Source organism: Microtus oregoni, unplaced genomic scaffold (assembly GCF_018167655.1).
Source record: "Microtus oregoni isolate MIOR12 unplaced genomic scaffold, Mior012 000090F_ref0000504, whole genome shotgun sequence".
NCBI lineage: Eukaryota > Metazoa > Chordata > Mammalia > Rodentia > Cricetidae > Microtus > Microtus oregoni.
In genome coordinates this window covers 255,286-282,429 of record NW_024544599.1, presented here as the reverse complement: position 1 = coordinate 282,429, position 27,144 = coordinate 255,286, and the positions used below count along the sequence as shown (strand labels likewise).

General features: G+C 38.1%; 1 protein-coding gene across 1 annotated transcript in view; it reads right to left on the bottom strand.

Moving 5' to 3' along the window:
- The window catches only part of Slit2 (slit guidance ligand 2), a gene marked incomplete at its 5' end in the record, with an annotated part of 140,424 nt that overhangs the window by 6,851 nt on the left and 106,429 nt on the right, over nucleotides 1–27,144 (bottom strand). The window contains 5 exons of the mRNA XM_041643762.1: nucleotides 3,180–3,334; nucleotides 15,881–16,011; nucleotides 17,224–17,464; nucleotides 17,556–17,693; nucleotides 26,990–27,083. Coding sequence (XP_041499696.1) covers nucleotides 3,180–3,334; nucleotides 15,881–16,011; nucleotides 17,224–17,464; nucleotides 17,556–17,693; nucleotides 26,990–27,083 — 759 coding nt within the window. The remainder of the gene's footprint in view (nucleotides 1–3,179; nucleotides 3,335–15,880; nucleotides 16,012–17,223; nucleotides 17,465–17,555; nucleotides 17,694–26,989; nucleotides 27,084–27,144) is intronic.

The window sequence follows — 27,144 nt, the reverse complement described above, 5'->3', positions numbered from 1 at the left end:
CTTCTCTGCCTCTGCCATGTGACAGTTGGACTGTGGTCTTCTGGATTCCTTGCATTTTACAGTCAGAACCACCACTGAGAACACAATCTGGGGAAGAAGTAGATGGGCTGAGTGTGTTCTTGGGCAGTAAGGCTAATACCAAGGTGGTTTCCCTTAGGCCTGAATACTCAGAGGTGCTTCTGGATTCTTCTGAGTCCTCCAGTCTGGGAGGATTAGCACTTTTCAATTGGGAGTTTAATTTTTCCCCCATTTAAAAAGATGTTCTGTCTCAAACAATTTTATCTGTATTTTTTTTAAAAAACTAAAGACCATATTCTAGAAGCATTAAAGCATCAGCTCTTAAAGCATTCATTGAAATATTTTTGAATAAAAGCACCATAAATTCAAGTCAAGGACAAATTCAGAAGGAAAGGCAAAACCATATTACTTAAGCCATTTTGTTTGCTGATTTTTGTAAAAAAGTAAGTGGCAACGCAGGCTGAATTGGGGTCAGAAAGACCTGGATGTAAATAATTGTCTACCATAATTTAGCTCTGCAAATTTGGAAAAGCTTTGTAAAATTCTTGAGTCTGTCCCTTTGGGACTATGCAACGGAGAAAATAGTATTTTTCTTCTGGTTTTACTTCAATTTCCTCTGAAAATAAAAGGTTGCACCACTAAAAGCAGTGCCATATAAGTAAAAACATTATTTAAAAGAGAAGCAGGCACTATGTTGGTTACAGCAAATGCTTAAAATACATAACTCATCCCTTTTTACATCGTGGTTGACCCTCAAGACTGACTTTTCACACTGCAAGGCAACTCTGTTCCCTGCAAGATAGGTGAAAATAGAAATTTAAGCCAGAGGCAATCTCAGAATGGAGAGGGGAGGTGACACAAAGTCCCACCCATATCCTAGGAGCTGTTGACAATAACTTGTACTGGAAGAGGGGAAGTCTTATTGAAGTGATACTCCAGGTAAATTGAGCAAACTCCAGTGGAAGTCGTCACACACTGAACAACTGTGGGCAGCTCAAACTGTACTGTGTTTTGCTTTTGTTGCTTAAGGAAAAAAAAAAAAGACACAGATGTGTGTGGCTAGCGAAAGCATGAAAGATTTATAAGGAAAAGAGGGAGGGAAGGATACAACCAAAACTCATCATTTCAAATAACTAATTTTAAAAAATGTATCTCATAATACTCATAGTTGTGAGTCCTATGTACTGATGAGGTCAGTTAGTTTGCTGAGTATAGTCAGTCTTCAAGATGTCAATTGTAATGCCACATCAGTGACTCAGAAATGTGTCTGTATGCTTCATGATGCTGAACCAGAAGTGATTTATTTTTCAATTTTGTGACACTGATCATCCATTAACGTGGTTCTCAGGATATAGTAGATACCCTATCAGCATTGGGAGAATTGAATGAAAGGTGCAGAATTTTTCCTAACCTTTTATAAGCAGCATCAATATTCTATGACTTTTCAATTATTGAAATTATTGAAAATGGAAATATTCTGAATTTAGGACACAATTACAAGAAATAGTTTCATAGAAGATTTGGAAGGATTAAAACATAAAGCAAAGAAAATCAGTCTACAAACCACAATCTCAAGAATGTAGACAAAAATAAGAACCCTAAAAGAGACTTACATAGATCTAATCTACATGGGAAGTAGAAAAACACAGGATCTCCGGAGTAAATTGAGACCATGGGGACTTTGGGAGAGGGTTGAAGGGAGGGGAGCAGAGAAAAATGTAGAGCTCAATGAAAATCAGTAAAAACAAGATGACTGAATAGCATCTTGAAGTTAGTCTTTTGTAGAGACTGAGAACATCATAAAAACACTTATCCTGAGGTGTGTTGATTTGTTTAGAGGCTTTAGTTATCTGTTAAATAAGTTAATTTTATGACTTTATATTTAATTTATTGTATTTCAATTCAATATCACATGCCTTGCCTTATTGTTTTTTTTTTCCTGAATTTTGCAATTCTGCCTCTAATTCATACTTTCTCTTCCAGACACAGACAATGGGAAAGTTTTATTCTTTATAGGTTTTTCTCCCCTGGACTTCTTTATTTCTCTTTCTCTCTCTGCCTCTGTCCCTGTCTGTCCCTCTTCCCCTACTTCATTCTTATTGCTTAGAGTAAGACTGTCCCATTCCTAGCATCAGTCCACCTTGCCGAGGTCTTCTCTTTTTCCTTCACTGTGAAAGCCTATTTAAGCAAATATACTTCCTACTAGTCTGATAAAATCTTTCAACGTGAGCTGCTGATTATTTCATTGAGCTTCAATGATAATTGATCTATCAGTTGAACTTTGATGAACTTCCAGAAATATCAGCATGGTAACATTGGTTTGAGCTGATATTATCTGCATCATTAAGGGAGCTGGACTGGAGATACTTAACTTGTTTAATCATGTGTGTGTGTGTTCAGGTACATGAACATATGTGTGTGTGTGCATGTGTGTGTGTGGAGGCTAGAAAACAACTTCTGGTATCCTTTCTCAGGATCTCTGTATCTTTTTTTTTTTTTTTTTTTTTTTTTTTTTTGGTTTTTCGAGACAGGGTTTCTCTGTGGCTTTGGAGCCTGTCCTGGAACTAGCTCTGTAGACCAGGCTGGTCTTGAACTCACAGAGATCCGCCTGCCTCTGCCTCCAGGATCTCTGTATCTTTTCTTTTGAAATAGGTTCTCCTATCTCCCTGGATCTCACGGAGTTGGATAGGTAGACAAACAGATCTACTATGCCCTAGGGATCTGTTTGTCAAACTCTTCAGCACTGAAATTGTAAACAAACCACAATGCCTGGTATTCCACATGGGTTCTGGGTATTTAACTCAGGTTCTTGAGCACTTCATACACTGAAGTGGCTCCCCAGTCTTATTTTATAATTTTCTAACTTAATCACTAACCAATTTTCTGCTTCTGTCTGCAGACAGTAATAAAATTAAATGACAGTATATATAAATTACCTAGCTAGCATGACATAGATGAAGAACTAATGTCCTTCTCTGACCGATGACATACTGAGTTAGACCCAGAACCAGGATGACCGAATGGTCCCTTAAGAGACACTTCCATCTCATCCAATTACAATGACTGATCAATGTCAATGATCATGGCACCAGTAACTTCAGATTTGATCTATAATGAGAAGCACAGATTTGGAAGACCACTGGATTTGGAAGGAAGTTCACCTCCTACGTAAAGTGGGGAGTCAAAATTCAGAGTAGATTGTTTTGACAAGTTGGTGATGACTTTAGGGCTTCCTCCATCCACGGAGAGGGAAAGACTCGAATCCAGGGTCAGTAGCTCCACAATGTGGAAGTTTCCATCATTGATTGTCTCCACACTGCAATGGAAAAAAATAACTTGAAACATAGTTCAAATATAAACTTCAAGAAACCCAGCTTCAGAAGAGACATGCAGAACAGACATTAAAGATATTGCCTTTTAAAGGTTATTCTTAAGGAGATAAAATTAATTTTGATTTCTCAGGATCTGGACACAATAACTCTGTCCTCTCACAGAGAGAACTGGAAAAAGAGTATGCTCCTTACGCAACCACATTCACTCCATTTGTTTGTCTTACTTTCAAAGGACATAAAAGTTCCATTTACCAAGAGACAGTCTGTGACTCCAAATGATATTAAAAAGAAGCCTAAACCTCTTCTAAAGGCTCTACAGGATTGCTGGCTTTTGCAGTGTGACACCGTACATTAGCACCTATCAGAGTTAAGACGCTGAAGAATACAAGAACCAACATGATAGGATCTCTGCACTTTTTCACATTTGATAAATTGAAAATATACTTTCCTTTCTTAAAGGGATGCTCCCTGAGCTGTATTACTGTGAAAAAAAAATCATTGTTCAATTGAGAGCTGGGATTAATATGTTAAATAAAAAGCTTAACATAGTCAATATGACAGTTTTATTTATTTATTCATATTTTGCTGTGGGGTAATACCATTGTGCTGAGGGAAGCTGTATAGCTAGCAACTACCCACCTACTGGAGCATGACCTCATAGTCTATTTACCTGGATGCAGAAGCACGTCTGGCCCTCCTTTTCCTCTCTGCTTCCCCTTGGGTCCTGTTTGCTGTTTTGTTTGTTTTGGATCTGATCTACATCCATCGTTCAAGCAGAGAATCCTGACTTTGTAAGTTTTACCTTTTAATAAACATTGGTCTATTTTTTAGTTCTGAGCTAGGGTGGGATCCCATATATATAATGTGTGTGTGTGTGTGTGTGTGTGTGTGTGTGTGTGTGTGTGTCCAATCTCTCTGCCTTCACTATTCTACACTGTAAAGATTTGTCACTTATATTGGTTTAATAAAATACTGACTAGCCAGTAACCAGGCAGGAAGAATAGGCAGGACAGCCAGACTAGGAGAATTCTGGGAAGAGGAAAAGCAGAGAGTCAGTCACCAGCCAGATGCAGAGAAACAAAATGAGAATGCCTCAATGAGAAAAGATAGCAATCCACATGGCTAAACATAGACAAGAATTATAGGTTAATTTAAGTTGTAAGAGCTAGTTAAAAATAAGCCTGAGCTAATAAACCAAACAGTCTGTAATTAATATAAGCCTCTCTTATTTTCTTTGGCACTTAATGACTGTGGGACCAGGCAGGACAGAAATTTCCATTTACACATTTTTTCTTTTTAAAATGATTTTGAGGATGTAACATAATTGCATCATTTTCCCCCTACCTCTATTATGTACACTGATTTTCTGTTGTAATTTGACTCTGTTCTCTTTATTTGTTGTCACACCTACCCCCACACAACAGACCCACACTCACACCCACAACCACTATCACTTTTTCTTTCTAAAAACCTTTGAGATAATTTATACAAATGCATGACATGCACAGAAGCAGAAATACTAAGGAATGGATACTAACAGACAATGAAGATTAAGACATGAGATTAAGTTTGACTCAATTATTTAATAGATGCTATATGGGTTTTTAACTGTATTAAACTATACATAGCTTTGGTTTCAAACTGGCCTAAAATCTTAGCAGGGTAAATGCTCACTGCCATGTTAGGAACACTTCCACAATTCAATACATAGGCAAAAGATGTCATAAAAGAAGCTGGGTTAAACCAATAAATACTGAACATTAAAGACCTAATATACTGTAATACTGTCTAAAATGGCTTAGGAAAGGTTCAAACATGGACATGTGTGGGATGTGATAGAGACATCATTTATGAATGTGAATGCACAACACTGGCTGCAAAAATGACTGCTTCATTTTCTGGCACTAATATTTAAATTTTCAAAAGTTCAAACAGAGAAACTAACAGAAGAATGCACCAATATTTCTGCATGTTTTCACCAACAGAATCTAATCATATCCCACTGTTTGTTGACCAAAACTAAAATGGTTTTATTTGAGGAAAGTTTAAAATATTGTTCAGAAATGTGAGGATGTTTGAAATATTTGGTAGAGCAGTGACAACTTCCCATTACTGTGCTATGGAGGTGGTTCAACGAGCAAAGTGCCCACTGTATAAGTGTAAAGACACAAATTCAATTCCACTGTGTCCACTTAAGAGCTAGGGGGTACAATGTATGACTGGAACCCCAATATACCGAAGGAGTGGACACAGTTGGATCCTTAAATCACTTTGGTTAAAATACTTAGATAAATCCATAAGCTACGTACATACATACAGTTCAGTGAAAGAGGCAGAGTGTCATGGAGGAAGTAATCTTTTGCGTCCATAAGCAAAGATGCACACACATGAGCATACACTTGCTAACAGCACACCTCCCCCCCCACCACTTAAAAAGCGTTCACATTGGCAGGGGGTTTTAATACATTGTCTCACATAGCACTTAAAAAAATAAATGTATGTCTAATCTACATGGGAAGTAGACAAGATCTCCTAAACAAACTGGGAGCATGAGGATCATGGGAGAGGGTTAAAGGGGAGGGGAGAGGAAGGAAGGAGAGCAGAGAAAAATGTATAGCTCAAAAAAATCAATAGAAAATAAATAAATATATATATTTTTATATTTATTTATATATATGTATATATATATTTATATATATATTTGTCGGTTAAGGGATGGAAGAATACATCCTCAAAAGTATTTGTTGCCAAAGCCTGATGATCCGAATTTCATTCCCAGAAACTGGGAACTGACTCCTGAATGTTTCCCTCTGACTTCCTGCTATGACATACATGTGCATGCACGCATGCCTGAGTGGGGACACACATAGACACAGAGAGTAAATAAAGTAAAAATAAATGGGCATGACAATTAATATTTTTCCTTCCACACCTTTAATTATCTCATCGTTCAACAATATTAAAATCAGCAAAGGAGGTAATTTACTGCCTAAATAAAGTTCTGCAGTATAAAATATGAACTTCTTCCTTCATGTGTTTTGGACACAGGACCTAGAGAATCTAATGCCTATGAACTGTAGCAACAACCAGCATGAATGGAACAGTGGAGCGTGTGTATCTTCGTGGTATCTTCAACAGCTCTCTAACTGAACTTGAGGTCCCCCAAATGAGAGGGAAATAATGCCCAGTATTGGAAATCTAGCAAACTACCCAGGTCCCGTGACATCTTAGACCCAACAGGAGAATCTACAACTACCAGTTTCCCATACCAGCACAATCCCTAACTACATTCTAAATACCTATTCTTACACACACAGATAAATGTAACTTCCACCTCTCACCACATACTTTTCTCTTGGCAACTGATAGGCTATTACAAAAACTACAACTCGTCCAAATGTAAAGAAGTCATGCTGCAGTACCCAGCAAGCACTACACTACACGTAAACTTGGGAGCATTACAGAGGAGGAACAGAAAGAGTATAAAGCACTGTGTCTCCTAGAAATGATAGCACTATACAAATAGACATGCTAATTAGAATAAGACAATTTTACAGGGCCATAGCCTTGTATAAAGAACTGTAGGCAACTAAAAAATGCTGAGACCAGGAGCAATAACCTTCCCTAGCAAAGACCTTTGCAATTGGTTATCCCATACCACCTTGTTAGTCTGAAATCATGTACATACAAGAAATGTACCTACATTTTACACATTGTGCATGTTGTACTTACATATTTAGGAATGAAAAATGTATCAACTATAAAGAAATATAGAAAACAGGAGTTTGGAAGAGAGAAAGAAAATACTACATGGGAGGGGTTAGAGACAGGAAAAGAAAGGAAGCAAATGATGTCATTTTATTCTTCTACACCCTTTAAAGATTTACTATTTTATGTATATGCTTATTTTTCCCATGTGTAAATCTGTGCACACATCTTCCTAATATATGCAGAGGTCAGAAGAAGGCATTGAATTCCCTAGAACTGGAGCTTTTGATAATTATATTTTAATTTCAAATGATAAAAAGTAATTAAGAAAATGACCCTCTTCCAAAAAGATTTATTGAGTTTTACTGTAGGCACTTGGTTAAACTGAGATAAATTTGGATTGGAGTTCTGCTTTTGTTTTATTAAATGTTTGAGAAGTTATTTTATTAAATATTTCATAAATTATTTTATGGCAACGCACTTTAGTTCTCTCTGGCTAATTCTATAAATAAATATTTTCCCATTTCACAGTTAGTTTTGCTTCAAGAAGTCATTTTAAAAGCATGCACCGCGTAACAAGTTAAATGTCAGGTATTAGTCTCAATATGTTCATCAGCAACATCATACAATATATTCTCAAATCCTAAGCAAAAGTTTGATTTAGTTCATTTTAATATGTCACTTGCAAGTAAATGCCAAAAATCAACAAAAACGTAACTTCTTTGAGGTATATCTTATTCAGAGTACCAAAAGTTACAAACTAAAGTACTAAAGTATAGATAAACATAACAAAGTTAGTAGGTACACAGAGTGAAGGTCATATCCAATGGATGCTCCCCCTGAGAGCATATGCAACTTGAAGTGATTTTATATGGATCTTCTATAAACATTGGCCTTAATTAGATTATAAATATTAATACAGAGTCACCCTTTTTACCTTTTTAAAATTGAGAAGAAAAGGCTTACATCTACTGAGGAATAAGCTCTTGCTCACATATTGATTTTAGAGAATCAATCCAGACATGTCATTGCTAATGAAGGTGTTTGGTGCAGTAAAATTGAGTGGCTCAACACTTTTAACATTTTCTGCTCCTTAATGCAGCGTCCCAGCTGGGAAGCAAGAGGTAGGTCATTTCATCAGGAACTCAATTTACTTACCAATCATTTTATTGTTTGTTCTACGTTTCATTTGTTTTCAAGTTTTACATCTTTAATGCAAGCTAAATTGTAAGCTACTTTAAAGTAAGGGTCATATGCTATTTGTTTCTATATATTTTCCAATATTCATGGGAATATATGATAAATTTTAGACACTTAATAAACAAGCTATATAAATAAAAGGGAGACATATTAAAGGCATCAGGAATTGCTATTCATTATATTATTAGGCAATAGTTATAACCAACAGGCTTCTGGCATATTTAGAGATGGCTTTTCATAGATGTATTTTAATAAGAAACATTATTACTAAGGAAAATGTTGAGAGGTATAGGTTGCTTAGCTTGTCCTACTTCTAATGGAATGAGTGTCCTTGGGAAGTTGGGATCATTTCTCCTTCAGTGGAGAAATGTAAATAAGAAGGGTAAAAATTATTTGGCACTAGGAGTGAAGTACCATTTACAAACATTACACACACTTATAATAGTTCTCTGAAGCCTCATAAGAGCTGAACATCATGTCACCAAAGGTGACACAACAGATCTGGAACCAGGATGCCTGCTTTGTGTCTCCATGCTTTTAATTATCATGCGGTGCCTTTTTAAGTGAAAATTACTTTACCCATAACAAGCTTCTAATATTTGTTAACCTGCCATTCCCAGCCCTTCCAAATAACTCAGGATTGTTACATTTTAAGTAAATTCATATGAGGATTATGCAACTTGGTACATCTAATAAAAATCACTGAATTGGAAAATGATTAAGATTGAGCAATCTCACGACGAGGACCTGAAGGTTATACAAATGCATATCAAGTATGCTTGCACATTGGGTCTGGATCCTATTTTGCAAATATGAGTAAGATTCACGGTGAGATTTTCTTCTCACACAACAGTGTATCTGTCTAAATTGATGAAAGCCTGATAACAATAACTCCTGAAGAGAATTCTATTTTTATAATTCTAAGAAGAAGTCAGGGCTGATCTTGACCTTTGAAAAGGTTTATAAAACTAATGACTTTTGTGTCTTTGTTTGTTGAAAGAATATGGTACCACAGGACATCAAATGATTATGTCTGACTGAAAAATATTCCAAACTTAAATTGGTGTTTCATGCTATCTTGTCTAGTAAGGGAGGCGCTGGGCTCTTTAAGAACGTTTTACTTGTTATGCTCTTTTAAAGTAAAAGCATTATAGGCACTTCCACGATAAGACTGATTGAGATGCCATTGATTTTACAGTCCTTCACAGTCACCTCCCTCCAGGTCCCGCTGCAGTGCACGGTGCCCTCTGGGGTTATGATAATATTGATAAACTTCCTTTCTCCACTCCCTGAGGGAATGATACATATATGAGGGCCCACAAAAAGTAGCCACTGAACCACTTAACCATGCCCCATCCAACTGGGTGCATAAATTTTATTTAGTACCATTAATATGTAATTCAGGTTCACTGCTTTCATCTATTACCCTAGATTTTGTTTATTTGAACTTCTGCACTGAAAATGGTTAAGAAAACCATGCAATTTTTCAACCATGTGGTTTACTACGTAAAAATAGCTGAAAAATTTGGAACTTAAAAGAAAACTGAAACTCTAAAATGCTCATCCTTCTCTTTCATTTTTTTTACACAGCAGAACTTATTAATAATGGGGTTTTATATCTGTGCAAACTACTAGTTTGTAAGTATTTCAATAATTTAATAAGGATGAAAATTCTAAAATCCTTTTCCTTCCTTCCCTCCCTCCCCTCTCTCCTTTTTTGTTCTCTTTTTTCTCTCTCTCCCTTCATTCCTTCTTTCTTTCTTCCTTCCTTCCTTCTTCCTCCTTCCTTCCTTCCTTTCTTTTTTTTTTTTTTTTGTTTTTCGAGACAGGGTTTCTCTGTGGTTTTGGAGCCTGTCCTGGAACCTACCTTCCTTCCTTTCTTTCTTTCTTTCTTTCTTTCTTTCTTTCTTTCTTATTTTTGTGACAGTGGGCTCTAGTTGATTTGCCTTAAAAGTTTTAAATATGTGTTAACAAAATCCATACAATGAAACAGGACTCTAGAAAGGGTAAGAAGAGTTGTCATCTCATGTTGATATCCTTATGCTGGACATGACTCATCCATATAGAGTATATGATAATAATATTTGTTAAGAAAACATTTCTGCCTATGTTTTTATATTAAAGGAAGTGGGAAGCCAAGTGAGAGTAAAGATATTTATATCTACTCCACGCATTAGAGTTTTTCAGAAGAAAATTTTCTAGTTTTTGAAATAATGTATTTTTATCAGTATTTATATATAAGCGGATTCAATAAATAAAATCTACTGAAACGGACAGAAGGGAATTACAGTCTGTGAGACAGGGGGGCTCTCAGTAGCATCTCTATCCACCATTGTCCAGAGACGAGGACAATCCACAAACTACCAACAGTATGAGGTCCTGGGGGCCTCCCAGATGTCCCGTCCAGCACTGTGGCAGTTGTATGTACCCTCCCTTTCAACATTTCCCAACAGCATGTGGTTCTAACCCTTGAGATGAAATGGAAGATGTTCAGAGAGACGGCATAACTTGCCCAACATTACATTGCTCTTGGTCTGTCTACTTCTAAATAATACCACCTTTGCTGTTCTACCTGTGCTGAGGCTCTTCTTTACCTTCTTCTCTAGCCTCTATTTGTCCATCCTTCTCTCTCTTCTCCTTTCCCCCCTCCACAGTAATCATAATAGTCTCCTACATCTGTAGTTCTGTACACCAGCATAGTAGACAATTAGGATTTCCTAATTTACTCAGTGTTTCCAATGAAGCTCTCTCATTTGGCATATATTAATTTTAATTAAGAAAGGAGTATATATTCTTTAAGTATTTTGAAAAAGAAATTTAAAAATTTATGTTAATCTCAGCTACACAAAGTTGCTTTGATGAGCAGCAAGTTATCACTATGTTTGAGAATTATAATACATTTTTAGTCTGTGCAGTGTTGAAGATAGTGCTATGCTGATGCATCCACTCGGTCACTCATTCGGTCATGGCATTAATATCGAGTCCCTCTGAGTGACATTATCCAAACTCACAAAGCAGACATGTGGCCAGAACCTGCATTCCATCATTTGTTCCACCGCTCACTTCATATTTGTTTGTTGTAGATCAGATCCCTATAGTTTGTAAGGCAAATCTACCATCCTCTGGGTGAGAGAAAGCCTGTATGCATAGCGTTTGATGACTCCTGCGATAGAAATGTCACGGACATGGCTGATATCAAGACATCATCAAGCCTGAGATCACACATTTTAGACTTGGGAAGGGAGTTATGTCAGGAGCTCTCAAAAACACAGCTAAAGTTGTTATTAAAGTCTACTCAGTGGGGGACAGCATTGCCTGGGAGTTCATAAGACATAAAATACTTCACACTCTGGAGACTCCAGAATCAGAAAGGCATGAGGGGGCCCCCAGCATTTTCCCCTTTCCCCTTACTGCCTGTATTTCTGGTGCTGGAAATCTATACATTTCTTAAAAAGGCCACAGTCTTCTGTGATGATATAAGAAGTAAGTTGATAAGACAAGCTACTTTATTAGTACCGAAAAAGCAAAAAGAAAAAAAAATTACATCTTCTGTTTCATCAACATCCATAGGTATGTTAGCTACTCTCTCTATTTTCTAAAACTTTATTTTTTTATTTTTTACAAATTATGTGTATATATCTGCGTGTGGGTGTATTCTAGTGAGAGTAGGTATCTGCAGAGATCAGAGGCACTAAAGGCCTGGAGCTGGAGGCTCGGTGACTCTGTTTCCCTACTGTGGATGCTGGCAATCCTCTGGAGAGGCAGCCAGTGCGCCTATTTGAAGCCCTTCTAATTTATAAATAGCAGCTGATGGCATTTACAATGCTCTTATTTTCTTAGAAAAAAATGACCTTTGTTTAATCAAAGAAAAATCATGTTTTATTAAAAACAATGTTCTTTCTATCTAGATGAGAAAAAATTCCTTCGAAGTAAAATATATCAATGTAAATCTGACCCTACGAAACCATTATTGTTCTGCTAATTTATTTGAAACAATAACTGACATCTCTAAGAATAATCCTATAGGAAAAAAAAACCAGATATGTGATTTTCTCTAATATCCCAAAATAAACTTCACTTTAATCAAAGTTGAGAAGGGATCAATCAAATGATAAAGTGTACTTAATGTAAAAAAGTTAATTTCCATATGCAATTTCCTCAAGAGCAATGCATAATGTAGAAAAAAAATGTTGCTCAGCGAAGGGAAATTTACATAACATAAATCACAAGCAAGGAAACCAAACACAAACAAGAACAGTTATTCAAAATAAGAACACTTAATTATGTCCTTTAATGCAACACAAATTTATATACTTTCAATAATGTTCTAGAGAGTTGATAAGGAATATGATTTGAACATTTAATTTAACTGAATATTAAGTAACTCACAAGAGCTGGCTGGCTGCGCTGGCTGCTATTGACGGGTTTTTACTAAAGCAAAGTGGAAGTGGAGCCTTTCTCTCACGACTTCCAGAAAAGGGGGAACAAGCACAAAGGCTGTACCATTTTGTGACTCTTGGAGATAAGCCAGAAAATCAGAGCAGTATTTAACTGCACAGTGTACACAGAATGAAAGAGAGGATTAGACACAAACCAATCCCACCCCAGATGCCACGGAGCCAGCTTGTGAATAAAGAACGTGATGGACACTTGGCTTTGTACTGAAGAAACTTAAAACAAACTTAAAACAAAATGAAATTTTGGGGAATTTTAAATTAGTGATGCCATTATTAGTATTTATTAATTTATATTGTCTAGCTAGTTTGCTTATTTTGCTTTCCCACATAATCTCACAGGAAAGCACTCTTATTTATTATCTGCATCCTTAGGTGAAAACTAGACGGTGATGGTATGTTTAACCCACAGTTCCTGGGCATAGTCCTTTCTCTATTATTCCATGATTTTGTTTGAGTGCTGATGACATTCAGTTGGTCCAAAACTCAAAATAATGTGTGGTGGCATCGATGCAGAAATCATCTTCCACACCCTCCTTTTTTATGTCCATCTTTACTTGATGTAAACACCTGGAATATGAGTGCTTGCATCCCTTTAATCTCCTCTGACACCGTTCGCACTTCTTATTTTACATTTTTTCATACAAGGTGTCTCTATTATTAAACAGTTCTGGCTATTCTGGAACTCCCTAGGTAGACCAGGCTGGCCTTGAACTCACAGGGATTCACCTGTCTCTGCTTCCCAAGTTCTGGGATTAAAGGTGCATGCCACTACAATCTACCTCCAGTTTTTATTTTAAATTGAGTATTATACATTGATAATCTCAATTTCTTGCCACTATTTCCCCATATTTTTCTTTCCTCCCTGACTTTTTACCTTTTCGTCCTTAGAATATTATTAATTTTCTTAACTTTCAAACATTTTAAATTAATATTAACCTGAACTTTAGGCAATTGTTGCTTGCCTTTTTAAACTATAAAATGAAGTAATTGCCTTCTCAAACTGTGTGTTTTAATTTGAGAAACAGAAATTAAATACAACTGGTGTGCCAAATACCTGATAATACATGTTCTTATTATATAATTTTTAAAAAAGAAACATGAGCTTTTAGTTTTAAATGGAGAGTGGAGATCAACACAGTATTCTTTTCATAGCTGTCACAGAACACAAGCTATTTTTAATTGAGGCAAAAAATGGCAATGAGCATAGAATCAAACAAACACAAAATGCCCTTTCCAGGAAATTTTTATCTGGGTAAAATCACTTGGGTTCCTTCAACTTACCTAGAAATATTTTGGTATATTTTATATGAAAACTAGCTTTAGTATGCCAACACAAGAATCTTTACTATGGTTTGGAAGAGCTCTATACTGCTTCATTGTCATGAAAGAGCAAATAAATAAAATAAAACGAACCACATTATGAAATCTTTTTATGGGCTGAAACACTATATAATTTAAAGTTTAAAGATATATAAAATGTTGGCAGTAATTCATCAACATTTGGGGGCAAAATAGCCATTGTATTCCACTTGAAAACCAATAATTATATATCTATTTCCATGCTCTAAATAAAATAGTTCCAAGTGGACTACCTCACCACCAGCAGAGCTGATCAAATTCCACTCATGGCTTCAATTAGTATCTACTCTCCCAGAATCGTCTATAAAGGAGCCAATAAGCTTATGGAGGCTTTTGAAGCACACTTGTATATGCACAGATAACACCAATAAGATTGAAACAACTTACTACATGTTATGTCAGAATAAACACCCAATCACTTGCAGTCAAGTGTTTTTGACCTACAGATGTGTTTGCTAATAAGTATGGTGCTATAAATGTGAATCAATTTAGGTATGGTGACACAGGCTTGTAATCCCAGCACTCAGGGGGTAGAGACAGGTAGATCTCTTAGTTAGAATCCAGTCTGATCCACAGAGAGAACCCAGGACAAACAGGACTAAATAGAGAAATCTTGTCTTGAAACAACAACATAAATCAACATTTAAAGGAAAGAAAAAAAATCATAGTGAGAAAATAAATGATCGACAGACTTGGAACAATATTTTACATAACAGCATCCAAAGAGAACTGAGAGAGATTTGATTTGATGTCCCTATCATCACAATCACTGCCTACCTCAGAGCTCTTTGTCTCATATACTCACAAAGCCAGACTTTGAAAAAATGTAAGCATGAGACCCTAGTCTTTCCCTACAATCGACCTGCTTAATTCATTTAAGTTACCTTCCTGGAAAAACTATGCTTTAGATTATGAAGCCTGATCTAAAGGTGATTTCTACTGTTATTTTTACATGTGAAGTAATGTCTGATGCATGGTCAAGGAACCTTTCCTGAAGATCAGAGCCCAAAGTTAGCCACGCTAGTCAGCCATTTAGGCAAGGCAGTGGTGGCACACACCTTCAATACCAGCAGCCACAGTAGTTAGCCATAGAGTCTGGGCAGCGGCAGTGCACATCTTTATTACCAGCACAAGAGAGGAACATAAGGCCAGATGAGACAGGAATTCACTTCGGACTGGAAGTCTGGAGATTTAGTAGAATTAAGCACTCTCTTGCAGATGTTTGCTTTGCTTCTCTGATCTTTCAGCTTGAACCTCAATATCTGTCTCTGAGTTTTTATATTTATGCTACACAATAGCTTGAATATATCATTACATCCATGCATAATATATATAAACTTCAACGCAACAGTGCTGAAGGGTAAGGAAGCTATGAGGTAACTACTACGAGGTAATTAGGTCATAAGGGCTCTACCCTCCCTTGGGTAAAGCCTGAAGCTTCAGGGAGAGCTTGAGTGGTTCCCAGAGGAAGGCATAGATCAGCCCTCTTCCCTCCCCCATCTTTGGCATATTTTTTTTGTTGCCATTTTATGCATTTTACGAGAAAATGATACCACGCAAAAGCTCTTCATTACAAGATGTGGTTATCCTTATCTTGGATTTTCTAGTTTGTAAATTATAAAAAAAAAAATTCTGATATTTTTTGTTACTCAATCTCCAGTATCCTGCTATAGAAGTTCATAAAGAACTAAGCCACCCGCTATCACCAAAATATTCCCATCCCTTCTCATTATAGGATTGTAGAAGAGAAGCAGTTCTTTATTGAATAAGCTTTTTCACCTTTACCAGTAATTGAGAGATCTTCACCTGTAAATGGCCGAAGCCGGGTGAGAGCCGGTGTCATAGCTGGCTCGAACTCGCCCTCGATAGAGTTCCACAGCAATGTGGTCTTTGTCACCTTTATACAGGAGGATGCCGCTGTCTTCATCTGTGGCAATCTAGTAGGAGGTAGCCCTGATGTTAGGATGCACAGTCAACCAAATGCACTCATCCAAAGAAATAGGCAAATAAGCGAGTGAGGGCTTTTCACTACGGTTTGTCTGGTGGCTATGAGAAAATAGTGCTGTTGAAATTACTGCTTAAAGGTAACTTGTCTGTGAATTGTTCTGTTGTAAATAAATCCCCCCCCCCCAATAAGAAAAACAGTAACAACTATTTAAGGAAACCTGTTAGATGTCATGTGAGAATTGTCTTTATTGGGCATTTTTATGTGTCTGTAGTTTTGTTTTGTTTTACACCTACTCTAAGCTTTATTATTGGCATATACTAAATGTGATTATATTAAGCAAAATGGATTCTCGAAATCCATACCAAGTTATTTACACTCACATCATATAGAGAGGAATAGGCTACATCTGCTATCACATTACCTTTCTAAATTCTTTTGGGGGCTTTTGAAGTATTTAAGTGTAAGTTAGAAATTAAAAGTACCAACTCCAGTGAACTTGACATAATTATTCAACGTGGCAAGCACTAGAAGTTGGGGTGTGAAGAGTGATACTTGAAAGAAACCTGCCTCCCTCCCAGAGTTCTTGCCTCATAATTTCAGAAGCCCTGCACCTATTATCAGTGTCATGGCCAAAAATATAAATAAATAAAAGGAGAGGAAAGTCTGCTGGAAGTTGGTCAAAGTCCTTTAAATTTAAAATATACTAAATAATTTCATTTACTTATTAAGCAAGAAAGTAGCCCAATTTGTCCAAAATACTATACATATATTATCCCTAATCTAGTACAATTCACAGATTAGGGGTAGGAGAGATTTGCTTCATGGTAATTGTCTTGGTAGCAAGACACAAAAATGTTTGTTAATTTCATGCCTGTTCCTCAAGGCTCTGGGTGGAGAGTTACAGGTAATGTTCAAGTTAAGATACTGTGTCTCAGCTGTGTGCTTCTCAGCAGCAAGTTTCCCATGTGCAGAGATTAAGGGCAGAGCCATAAAAATTAATGGGCACAACTTCACTTAAAGTATAAAATACAGTGGCAATTTTGATGACCCCCTCCCCACTCCTCACCCTTTAGTGAATTAACATACTGCCTCTTGAAAGGAAAAATTCTGATGCTTTTCACAGGGGGAAGTTTTCTCCTCTGCATCAGTCGGGTAAATGTGACCCCCAATCAGTTGAGCTCCTGGGAAGAGGACCACTCACCTGAAGTGTAATGTTCGTCTGAGGCCGGACCTTGGCGGAAGGAATCTGGAGATAGGACTCTTTGTTTACAAAATTCACACTGACCAATTTTTCACACTTCTCCCCCAGGTAGCCAGGCAAGCACTGGCATATTGGCTCATTGATCCTGATGATGCACTGAGCTCCGTTCTGACAATCAAAATTATCACAGGGGCTGGTGCGAGGGAGGACCATGGGTGGAGAAAACTCACAGAACAAGCCACTGGGAAACAGAAAGGCAAATTCGATTAGGTTAGATGTGCTAGAGCCCCAGAAATGTCCCCCTAAATCCAAATGTGCCATCCTGTCCTCACCTGTAGCCTTCAGGACAGACGCACGTGTAACCGTTTACTGCGTCCGTGCAGTGAGCACCATTTTTACACTTGTTATCCTGGCAGTCATCAAAGTCAATGTCGCAGTGCTCACCAATGTACCCTGGAGTGCAGTCACACCTATTTTGGCAAGGAGACAAAGTTTCAAACTTTTGACTTAGTCAAAAGATCACAGAAAACAGTGGCATTTCATCTGGATAAAATGGCGCCAACTTAACATAAAAATGTAATTAATAGATATCTACAAAACAGTACAGGCCAGACTGTGAAGCTTGGGTTTCTTATTATCTGTCAGAGGAACGGCCATTAATTCCTTGATGATGTAAATCAAAACACAAAGAAGCTCATTGTACCAGGGTTTTTATTTCTTCCCTTTCTCTTTCTCGCCCCATATTGCCTGAAGTGCCCTTCATTTCTGTTCTTCTTAACTGCATTATCCATTTTGATAGTGAAAGTTTTATATGTTGATTTATAAAGGAGATTTATAAACTTGTTGCAATTGTTCTGCCTCTGACTCCTGAGTTCTGCAGATACAGTCAAATGGGACCATGACTGGCCCATTTACAAAGGATATGAGCTATGTTTTAAAAGCAGTAACAGTTTTATTTTGTCACAGACTAGAAAACTAGAACATAACATGATTTAAGAAAATGAAACTAATGATATTGGACACCCTAATTTAAATTTATTAATTATGGAAAAATTGGGTTGAATTGATAGGTTGGGATACTGGATGAAATACAAAATTTCTGAGGGCAATTCAATTCGGAATTGATCCTAGAAATTTTGTATTTGATCCAATATATATTACTTCCAGGCTACAGTTTCCCCTCCCTCCTCTCTTCCCGGTCACTCCCCTCTACCCCCTCTGTTCCCATCCCAATACATTTCTTCTCTATTTCTGTTTAGGAAAGGACAGGTCTCCTATGAGCATCAACAAAGCATGGCATATGAAGCTATAGTAAGACTAAGCACCTCCCCATGTATGAAGGCTGGGCCAGGTGACTCAGTATGGGGAGTAGGGTCCCAAAAGTTCTGGGGTCTATTCTATGTGTGTTTCATTAGGTTCTTCACTCAGATTGTGTAGAGGCAGAAAAGGTGTCAACTGTATTGATGATAAAAGACTGGAGGAATGCAGATTATACCACTGAGCATCTCCTCAGTCCAGTACACATTTTAAGACTATGGGTTCAGTGAACCCATTCTAGCATTCTACAGCTCTGTGACATTAGATGCCATTATGCACTCTGTACAGGTATAGTCACTGTGGGAGAAAAAGCTCAAGCCCATATCCATTGGTAAGCACTTGTAAGTGCTTCATGTGGGATATAGAGAATTTGACCAGAGCCTGGACCCTGAGCTAGTGTACCTCACTGATGGATAATCAGCTGCTCAAGGGTTCCTTTCCAAACTGTGCTCTGGTGCTGATCCTTGCAAATTCCAGCTCTGGCATTAAGAAGCCAGGACTTCCTGACCCTCTAGTGATGGAGGAAGATCATTGGCCAATAAAGAAACTGCTTGGCCCTGTGGGTGGAGTCAACAGAACAAAATGCTGGGAGGAAGAGGAAGTGAGGTCAGAGTCTCGACAGCTTTCCTCTCAGGAGCAGAAGCCTGAGAGAGACGCCATGCCCCGCTCCCGGCATGAAGCTCCGACCCAGGATGGACTAGGCTAGAATCTTCCCGGTAAGACCGGTTCTCACAGATTATTAGAGATGGGTTGATCGGGATGTGAGAATTAGCCAGTAAGGGCTAGGGCTAAAGGGCCAAGCAGTGATTAAATGAATACAGTTTGTGTGTTGTTATTTCGGGGCATAAGCTAGCCGGGCAGGCAGCCGTGGTGCTGGGGACGCAGCCCCGCCGCCCCCATATTACTACAGTTGGCGCCCAGACGTGTGGACAGCAGAAACCCACTTAAAAAACCTGAGAAGGCTTAAAAATAAGGGAGAGAGAGTTTAACACAGATTTTTGCTGTTTGTTGGTGGCGTGCTGTAGAGAGATTTCCTGATTCGGCAACAGTAGCAGAAAAAATGCTGTGTCATTTTAAAGCGCGACTTCCTGGGGCTGTGCCGCCATTGCGATCTCTGTCTGGCTCCTGCGGGAGACAGAGCTTTTGAATAGAGCATTTGGAGTAAAGTGCTACGATTTGTTTGATGGCAACTAGACTCGCTGTGTTCTCGGGTCTGCTCTGCTTGTTAGAGGCAAGCAAGCGCTTCATCTAAGAGAGGCTTCCTGACTCAGCTTTAGCTGCAAAGCCTGCAGCTCATTAAGAGGTCCTGCCATGAAACACTTAAACGGTGTTGACGAAAAGCTGAATGCATGCTTTTGGGTTTTCAGCCGTAGCAGGAAAAAAGCTGCACCGTTTAAAAATGCTGGCTTTCTGGGCCATCCTGCCAGGGCAAACTCTGACTGTTTGAGGCAGGAGGGCCGGCTACCAAGAGAGGACGTGAGTGTTGTCTGTTGTAGCTCACTTGCTGGCAGGGACCTTGAAATGCCATACAGTTGTTGCAGTAAACATGGCTACAGCCTGTATATCCGCCATGAGGCTGGAAAGCTAAGGAATGGACTGGATCTAGCTGGCAAAGCCACGCCTTTAATCCTACCCATATTGCTCAGTAATTTAAAGGCTCGTGTGGTCAGAAAAAGAGAGATATACAGTAAAGAGAGATTCAAAGACAAAGAAAATTTCTGAATGGTTTAAAGTGTGTTAAAAATATATGCAGACTAAAAGTTGAAGTTCTTAAAGTAAAAAACAAAAAAAGAAAGAGAGTTGTTGTGTGTGATAGCACACGCCTTTAATCCCAGTGCCTAGAAGGCAGAGACTAACAGATCTCTGTGAGTTCAAGGTGTAGTAGCAAACACCTTTAATCCTGAATGCCTGGGAGGCAGAGACAGGCGGATCTCTTAGAGTTCAAAGACAGCCTGGTCTACAGAGTTACTTCAGGTCAAAGATACAGAGAACCTGTCTCAAAAAGCAAAGAGTTAAAAGTAAAAATAAACAAAATAGAGGTTAAAATAAAACGAACAAAGATGGAAAATACACAGAGAATCTTGATACTGTATGCTATTATGCTCTCTTTGAATTATTTAAACGCTGAGGAAGGAGCAACAGATGCTAAAAGATATTTATTTATAAATGCTGCTGAACTAATCCAACATAGATATTTTGAAAATGCCTTGATTTTGAAATTTGGATCTAAGGACATGATACTTTGGAAAGGAGTTTCTTATTTTGTTTTCACAGAGGATGAGACGCTGTTCATTTCTTCTATTCCGATTTGGTATGATGGACCACGCCCTCCTGAAGGGTTGGTGTGAACGCCTTCAAAAAATTGCTTCTCTCAACTGCCAACTGAGATGAAACTAGCACACAGGTTATACCATAAAAGACCTAATTAACGATGCCCCCATTCAGCAGGAAGCAGTTTGGAGAGAAAAAACTGCGCCCATGTTCCCAAATATGGTTTATAAACGTTCTTTTACATTTTAAGGGGGATATGATATAGGACTTTTCATGACAATGAGACACTCTGCTCCTGGCAGCACCAATCTACTTCGAGAGGAAGATGGGCATCGAAGAGGCTCATTATGGAGTCTGATAGCCATTTGGGCAAGAAACTGCTCTTGCCTGGACTATTGCATAAACTGGACACAGAAAACCCGCAGAGAGGGGACTACTGAACTTGCCTAAGGTGAGATGATCTTTCGGGGTTCCTGATTCATTTTGAAAGAGTCTGTGAGACATTCTGCAGGACACAACAGATAGTGACTGAACTGACTTTGAATTTTCCTGCTTTATGGAAATGTCTGCTGGATACCATGGGCCTGAAGGCTGAAGATGGATGCCCCAACGGTACAAAAGAACTTTGGGTGACTGTCCAGGCAGCGAGATGTCTTTGTCATTTCTAGAGTTTGAAGTTTCTTAGTTCTTGTTTACTTAGGTAATATTATATCTTTCTGGAGTCTTTGATGGAGTTAAGAATAGTTAGTTATAGTTATAGTTTTCCTTAGTTATGATAAAGATTATTGTAACTTTTACTTGATAACTGTTTTTTTATATGTAATTTTGCTATGTTAAAGTTAAAGCCTTTTTTTTTTTGTTTAAACCGAAAAAGGGGAAATGATGGAGGAAGATCATTGGCCAATAAAGAAACTGCTTGGCCCTGTGGGTGGAGTCAACAGAACAAAATGCTGGGAGGAAGAGGAAGTGAGGTCAGAGTCTCGACAGCTTTCCTCTCAGGAGCAGAAGCCTGAGAGAGATGCCATGCTCCGCTCCCGGCATGAAGCTCCGACCCAGGATCGACTAGGCTAGAATCTTCCCGGTAAGACCGGTTTTCACAGATTATTAGAGATGGGTTGATCGGGATGTGAGAATTAGCCAGTAAGGGCTAGGGCTAAAGGGCCAAGCAGTGATTAAATGAATACAGTTTGTGTGTTGTTATTTCGGGGCATAAGCTAGCCGGGCAGGCGGCCGTGGTGCTGGGGACGCAGCCCCGCCGCCCCCATATTACTACACTCTAGGGAATCACATACAGTGCAAATACATTGGTTTACAGACTACTGAGCCCCTCACTTTATCATGGTTACAGCTACCCATGTTGTAAATTAGTCACAGAGAGTTCAGATACAAACAACAATAAAACACTGTTTTATTTTGTGTATCCTTTAGAGTAGCATCAGATCCTGTACTGTCTATTGTGTCCACTCCTGAAGATTTATCATCCACTTATGCATGCGGATATCTGCTACCTTCTTAATATAAATGAAATAAAGCCTTTGTAATCACATCTACTTTTACCGTACTGAAATATGACTTGTTAAGGAGACCCTCAGGCAGTAATCACACTCAATGCCACTATGCCTGCTGCTCAAATCTTGTAGGCACTGCATCATCTCACATATCATAAGAAGGACGAGCAGAGTTTAGTACAATTGAGAGCAAGGGAATACCTTTACATAATTTTCATTATGGTATCTTGTTAAAAGTTTTGTTATTTATTACTATTTATCTCTTATTGTACCTACTTTGCCAGCTGAATTTATCTTTAAAAAGAATAGGAAAATGATTTGTAGTGTCTAGGATTTCAGGCATTTTATGGATAAAAGTCATACTCCCATATGAGTTGTGAAGCTACAGGGATATTGGAATTTATACAGGTCTGGCCATAGATGGGTAACTCTTGTGATAGTCCTCTCCATCCTCCACTCTTTCTTCATAACATTTCCTCTTGTGGTTTGATCAATTTAAATAATGGTATTTCCATGAGTGTTTTTCCTTTGAGTTTAAAGGAGGATTCATTTCTTTGTTATGTACACACACACACGACAGAAAACCATGTTTTCCCCCCACAGAATTTGGGCTTTGTAGTTATACACAATTCACATTCCATTCTGGCTTCACTGTTAAGTGTGTATTTTTTTTTTAATCTAACAAGTCAACACTTATATTTTCTTGCTTAATGAAACTGTGTCTTTCAATATTCACCACAGGATGTTTTAATATATGTACATGTTGGGCAATGATACCTATAATCAAAGTAATTAAATATCCATCACTTCACTGTGGTGGTTAGCACTGTCTGCTTGACAGGGGTCATGTGGGAGACAGGCCTCTGGGCATTCTTGTGAGAATGATCCAGAGCACAGAGGTAAGACATGAAGACCCAGTCCTGGTGGGTGCTGCCTGGGATCCTGGACTTTACAGGCAGAGAGAGAGAGAGAGAGAGAGAGAGAGAGATATTGTTGAACAGATGTCTATATTTTCCTTCTGTCTGCTTTCTCATTGCTGATGAGATCTGTTCAGCTGTATCCTGCTCCTGTCACCCTAACCACCTGGCCATGGTACATTGAGTTGGGAGCCAGGGCAAATGCCTTCTCCTCCAAGTTGTTTTTGTCAGGCCATTTTGTGACATCAACAGAAGAAACTAACACTCCCCCTCCCGTTACCTTTAACTTTTTATTTTACTTTAATCTTATCTCTTTGGAAATGTATGATGCAGTTTACTCTAGTCACTATTCCTACATTAGTTAGGTCTCAGAACTCACTCATCTCCTCCCTATAGAATCTTAATATCAGGAACTAACATCTGTCCATTTTCATTACACCGAAGTCATGGCAATTACCACTACACTCTGATTCTAAGAGTTTAACTGTTAAAATTCCAAATAGAAGCAACATCTTGCATTATCTGTCTTCCTATATCAGACTTATTTCACATGCTGCAAAACAACATTTTTGTAAAACTAAGGCATGTAGTCTAAGTATTCCTTTCTTATTTATATCATGGCATTATATTTCCTACTCTACAAGCATATTAAATATTAGGTAATATTTAATGCCATGTATAAAGTCATTAGCATATTGTTTAGATATCTTCATGTTCAAAAAGCAATTATCATATTTTTAACTATGAGTCTTGATAATTCTAGAAAAGTCATTCTATGTATTCTATACTAATAGTACAGTATTCTATAAAAAATTCAGTGTTTAAGTGAATAAAGATAGTTTAAAAATATTCCTGATTAAATGTGGCATTACACAGTGCCAAGGGTATTGCCTAAAGATGCAAACTCAGGTGCTTGACTGGAGAGTGAATGCATTAAAACAAATGGGAGAACAGTTCTTCTTAGAGAGGCTTTCAGATGGCATGTGTGCCTTAGGAACAGAATGAGCTCACTGCGTTAGCGTGCTTGCACCTAAACTGGTTGGCTTTAACACTACATCACCATAAAGTGAAGCAAACAGCAAGTCTGACACTAAAGGGACCCTAAGTGGTCATACACATTTTCAAATAGATGGACGGGTCTTGGAAGGGAACTTCCATCAATGTTAATGTGGGCAGCGGCACTGAAGTGCTGAGCATTAAAAAAAGAAGGCACGCTTTGAAATGCTCTGAATTATTTATCTGAGAAAAGAAATCAAAGTAAAAGATAAGAGAACCACACATTTAACACAGTAGCTGTCTAGGAGATATTTTATACCCTCTTTTTTTCCCCCAAACACTATCTTTTAAGCCCTTCGGAACTAGCAGCTATATCATGACCGATTATTCTGTCTTTCCCTTGTTTTAAAGTGGGAAGAAACATTTAAATAAGAATTCCCTAAATCTTCTATTACGAACAAAGTCCATCACATCTCTCCAATTCTATTATATGAGGAGGAGAGAGGGAGGATATATAGAATATAAACTATACTGTTATGACTATAAATGCTAACTAAGAAAGACGTATTCTTCAAAATACTGCTCATGGCATATCATGCTCTAAAAATATCTCCAAGCAATTCAGGAGATTTATGAAATGTATAATAAAGGATGAAAAGTAAAACCAGCTCCGTTAGCTTAGTAATAAGAAAATGAAATTGAAGTAACATTACAACTTGTCCAAACAATTCTCAGTAAAGATTTTCTCTACTGGCTTCCCCTTGTTCAGTTTTCACAACCATTTTCTTTCTGCAACGATACTTCCCACAGTGTGCAATTATTTATAAGATGGGAGTAATAGCACACACTCCATCTTAACCTGTTTTCAGCTCAACTACATACAGCTATAAAATGAGCTCGTGAATTACTGACCGCTGAAAGCCGTGGGCTTTCAAATCCGTCCTTCCAGACTCCAGCAAGGCAAACTCTGGAGAGTATGCAACCTAATTGCTAGTAATAGAAAATGCTTAATTAAGATCCAGTCCTTTGCTTAAGACCAGCTCTCCTCGTTTAAGATTGTTTCCATTAAGTCTCGCTAATAACTTGTGTAGAACTACACAAAGTCCCGTGAAATCTGTTTATCAGATGTGCAATCCCAGGAAACCATCCTTGTTAACTTTCTGCAAAGTGGTGGGCCTTGATCCACATAAGTGATCCAGTTTTGACCTGCTGACCTTAACTGTGGGCAGATCAAAGCCATTGGGAATTAAAGTAATTTACCTCCAGAGTTTTGTAGAATAAAATTCAATGTAGTATTGTGCATAAAATAAAATAAAATTAACAAGAATTTTAGTTTTGGTCTAGAATTGTAAATTGAAGCAATGAAAGATGGTCTGAGATCTACAGCCTTTCCTTCTCAGTAGTGAATATAATCTGTATATGCTTAAACTCTATGCATTCTAAAAATTTTGATTTTAAATCAAATTGACTGATAATACTGTCAAAAGAAAATTCTAAAATTAGTTAATTCAGTTTAACCTTTGACAGCAGATACTGCAGCAGCACTGGCTGATGGAGTAGAAGCCATCTCTGCCCCTTGTCTTATGCAAGCATGGCTTAACTCCTGAACATAGCTGTGTCATCCCCCAAATCCAGTCTATCTTGATTCCAAGCCAACTGTGTTACCAATAAACCAGAAAACCTGTTAGGAGGAATATAGTTTCCACAAATCACATATCTGCAAAGTATCAAGTCTCAGTTCAACCAATGAGCTAGCATGTGGTCTTTGCACAGCTACCTGACTTTTCTGGGCTAATATTTCCTTATATTTAAAACAAAAGAATTTATATTTTTGGTTGGAAGCCATCTCCTCAGTCTTACTGCAACGTAATATGCCATGGCTGACTGATATACATGGGAGGCCTGCCCTTTTCTGAAGAGAAAGGAGGGGCACTGGGTGGGTGGGAGGGGATGTTGCTGGGCAGGACTGAGAGGAGAGAAGGGGGGGGGGTGTAATCAGGCTGGGTAAAATTAATTAATGAATTAAAAATACTTGAAAAATGAAGAATTTAGTCTGGATCATGTTTCAGTTACTGCCAACTCTAAAATTCCTGACAGCTCCTTAATATATATTAAGGTGGCAGCAAAAGTATCATCTGATTTGGTACCACGCATATTTCAGAAATATTGCTAGGGGGGAAGTGATTTTGATAAATTTTTTAGCTCACTTGAGAGAGCTCTCTATGAAGTGGGAATGGGAAGCCTTAGATTTCAAAAACAAGGTTAATAATTTCATAACGAGAACAGACACAGGCTAGGGATGTCCGGAGAAACCTGGCCACAGTGTTACAGTGTTTTTCCCAGCCTAGATAGTCAGTTGACTGTTTTAGACCATAGACTTCTCAGGTACATCAGAATCAGTGTCTCAATTTTAAAATAAGTTTACCTGGTGGATGTTAGAAACTTGATTAGATTGGCCATTACATAAGTGTTATGAAACTGACTTAATGGTTGTTTCACTTCATAAAGGGCTTCCTAGACATTGTGGGGAACCAAAAGTTTCCCTGTTTGTTTGTTTCTTTCCCCAGTGTGCTAGTAATAAAGGTCCATGATGCACAGGAATATTTGCAGGCCTGTCACAAGCACCAGGTATATGTGACCCATTTCTAATCTTCAGCAAAAGTATACAGCAAAGGATGGTGGAGGAGACAGGTTCCTTAATGAAACCCCCCATGCAACCTCCACCTCACCGTGAGCCCCTAGTGGCTTCAGACTTACTTGAATCCTTTTGGTGTCAGAATGCACTTGGAGTCATGCTGGCAGGGGTTCAGGTCCTGGGCACAGAAGTCCAGTTTTTCCTCACACAGTTCGCCTGCAATAGGGGAGTAGTGTTAGTTCTCCAAGGAAGGTGGGCAGACTTTAGCAGGGTGCAT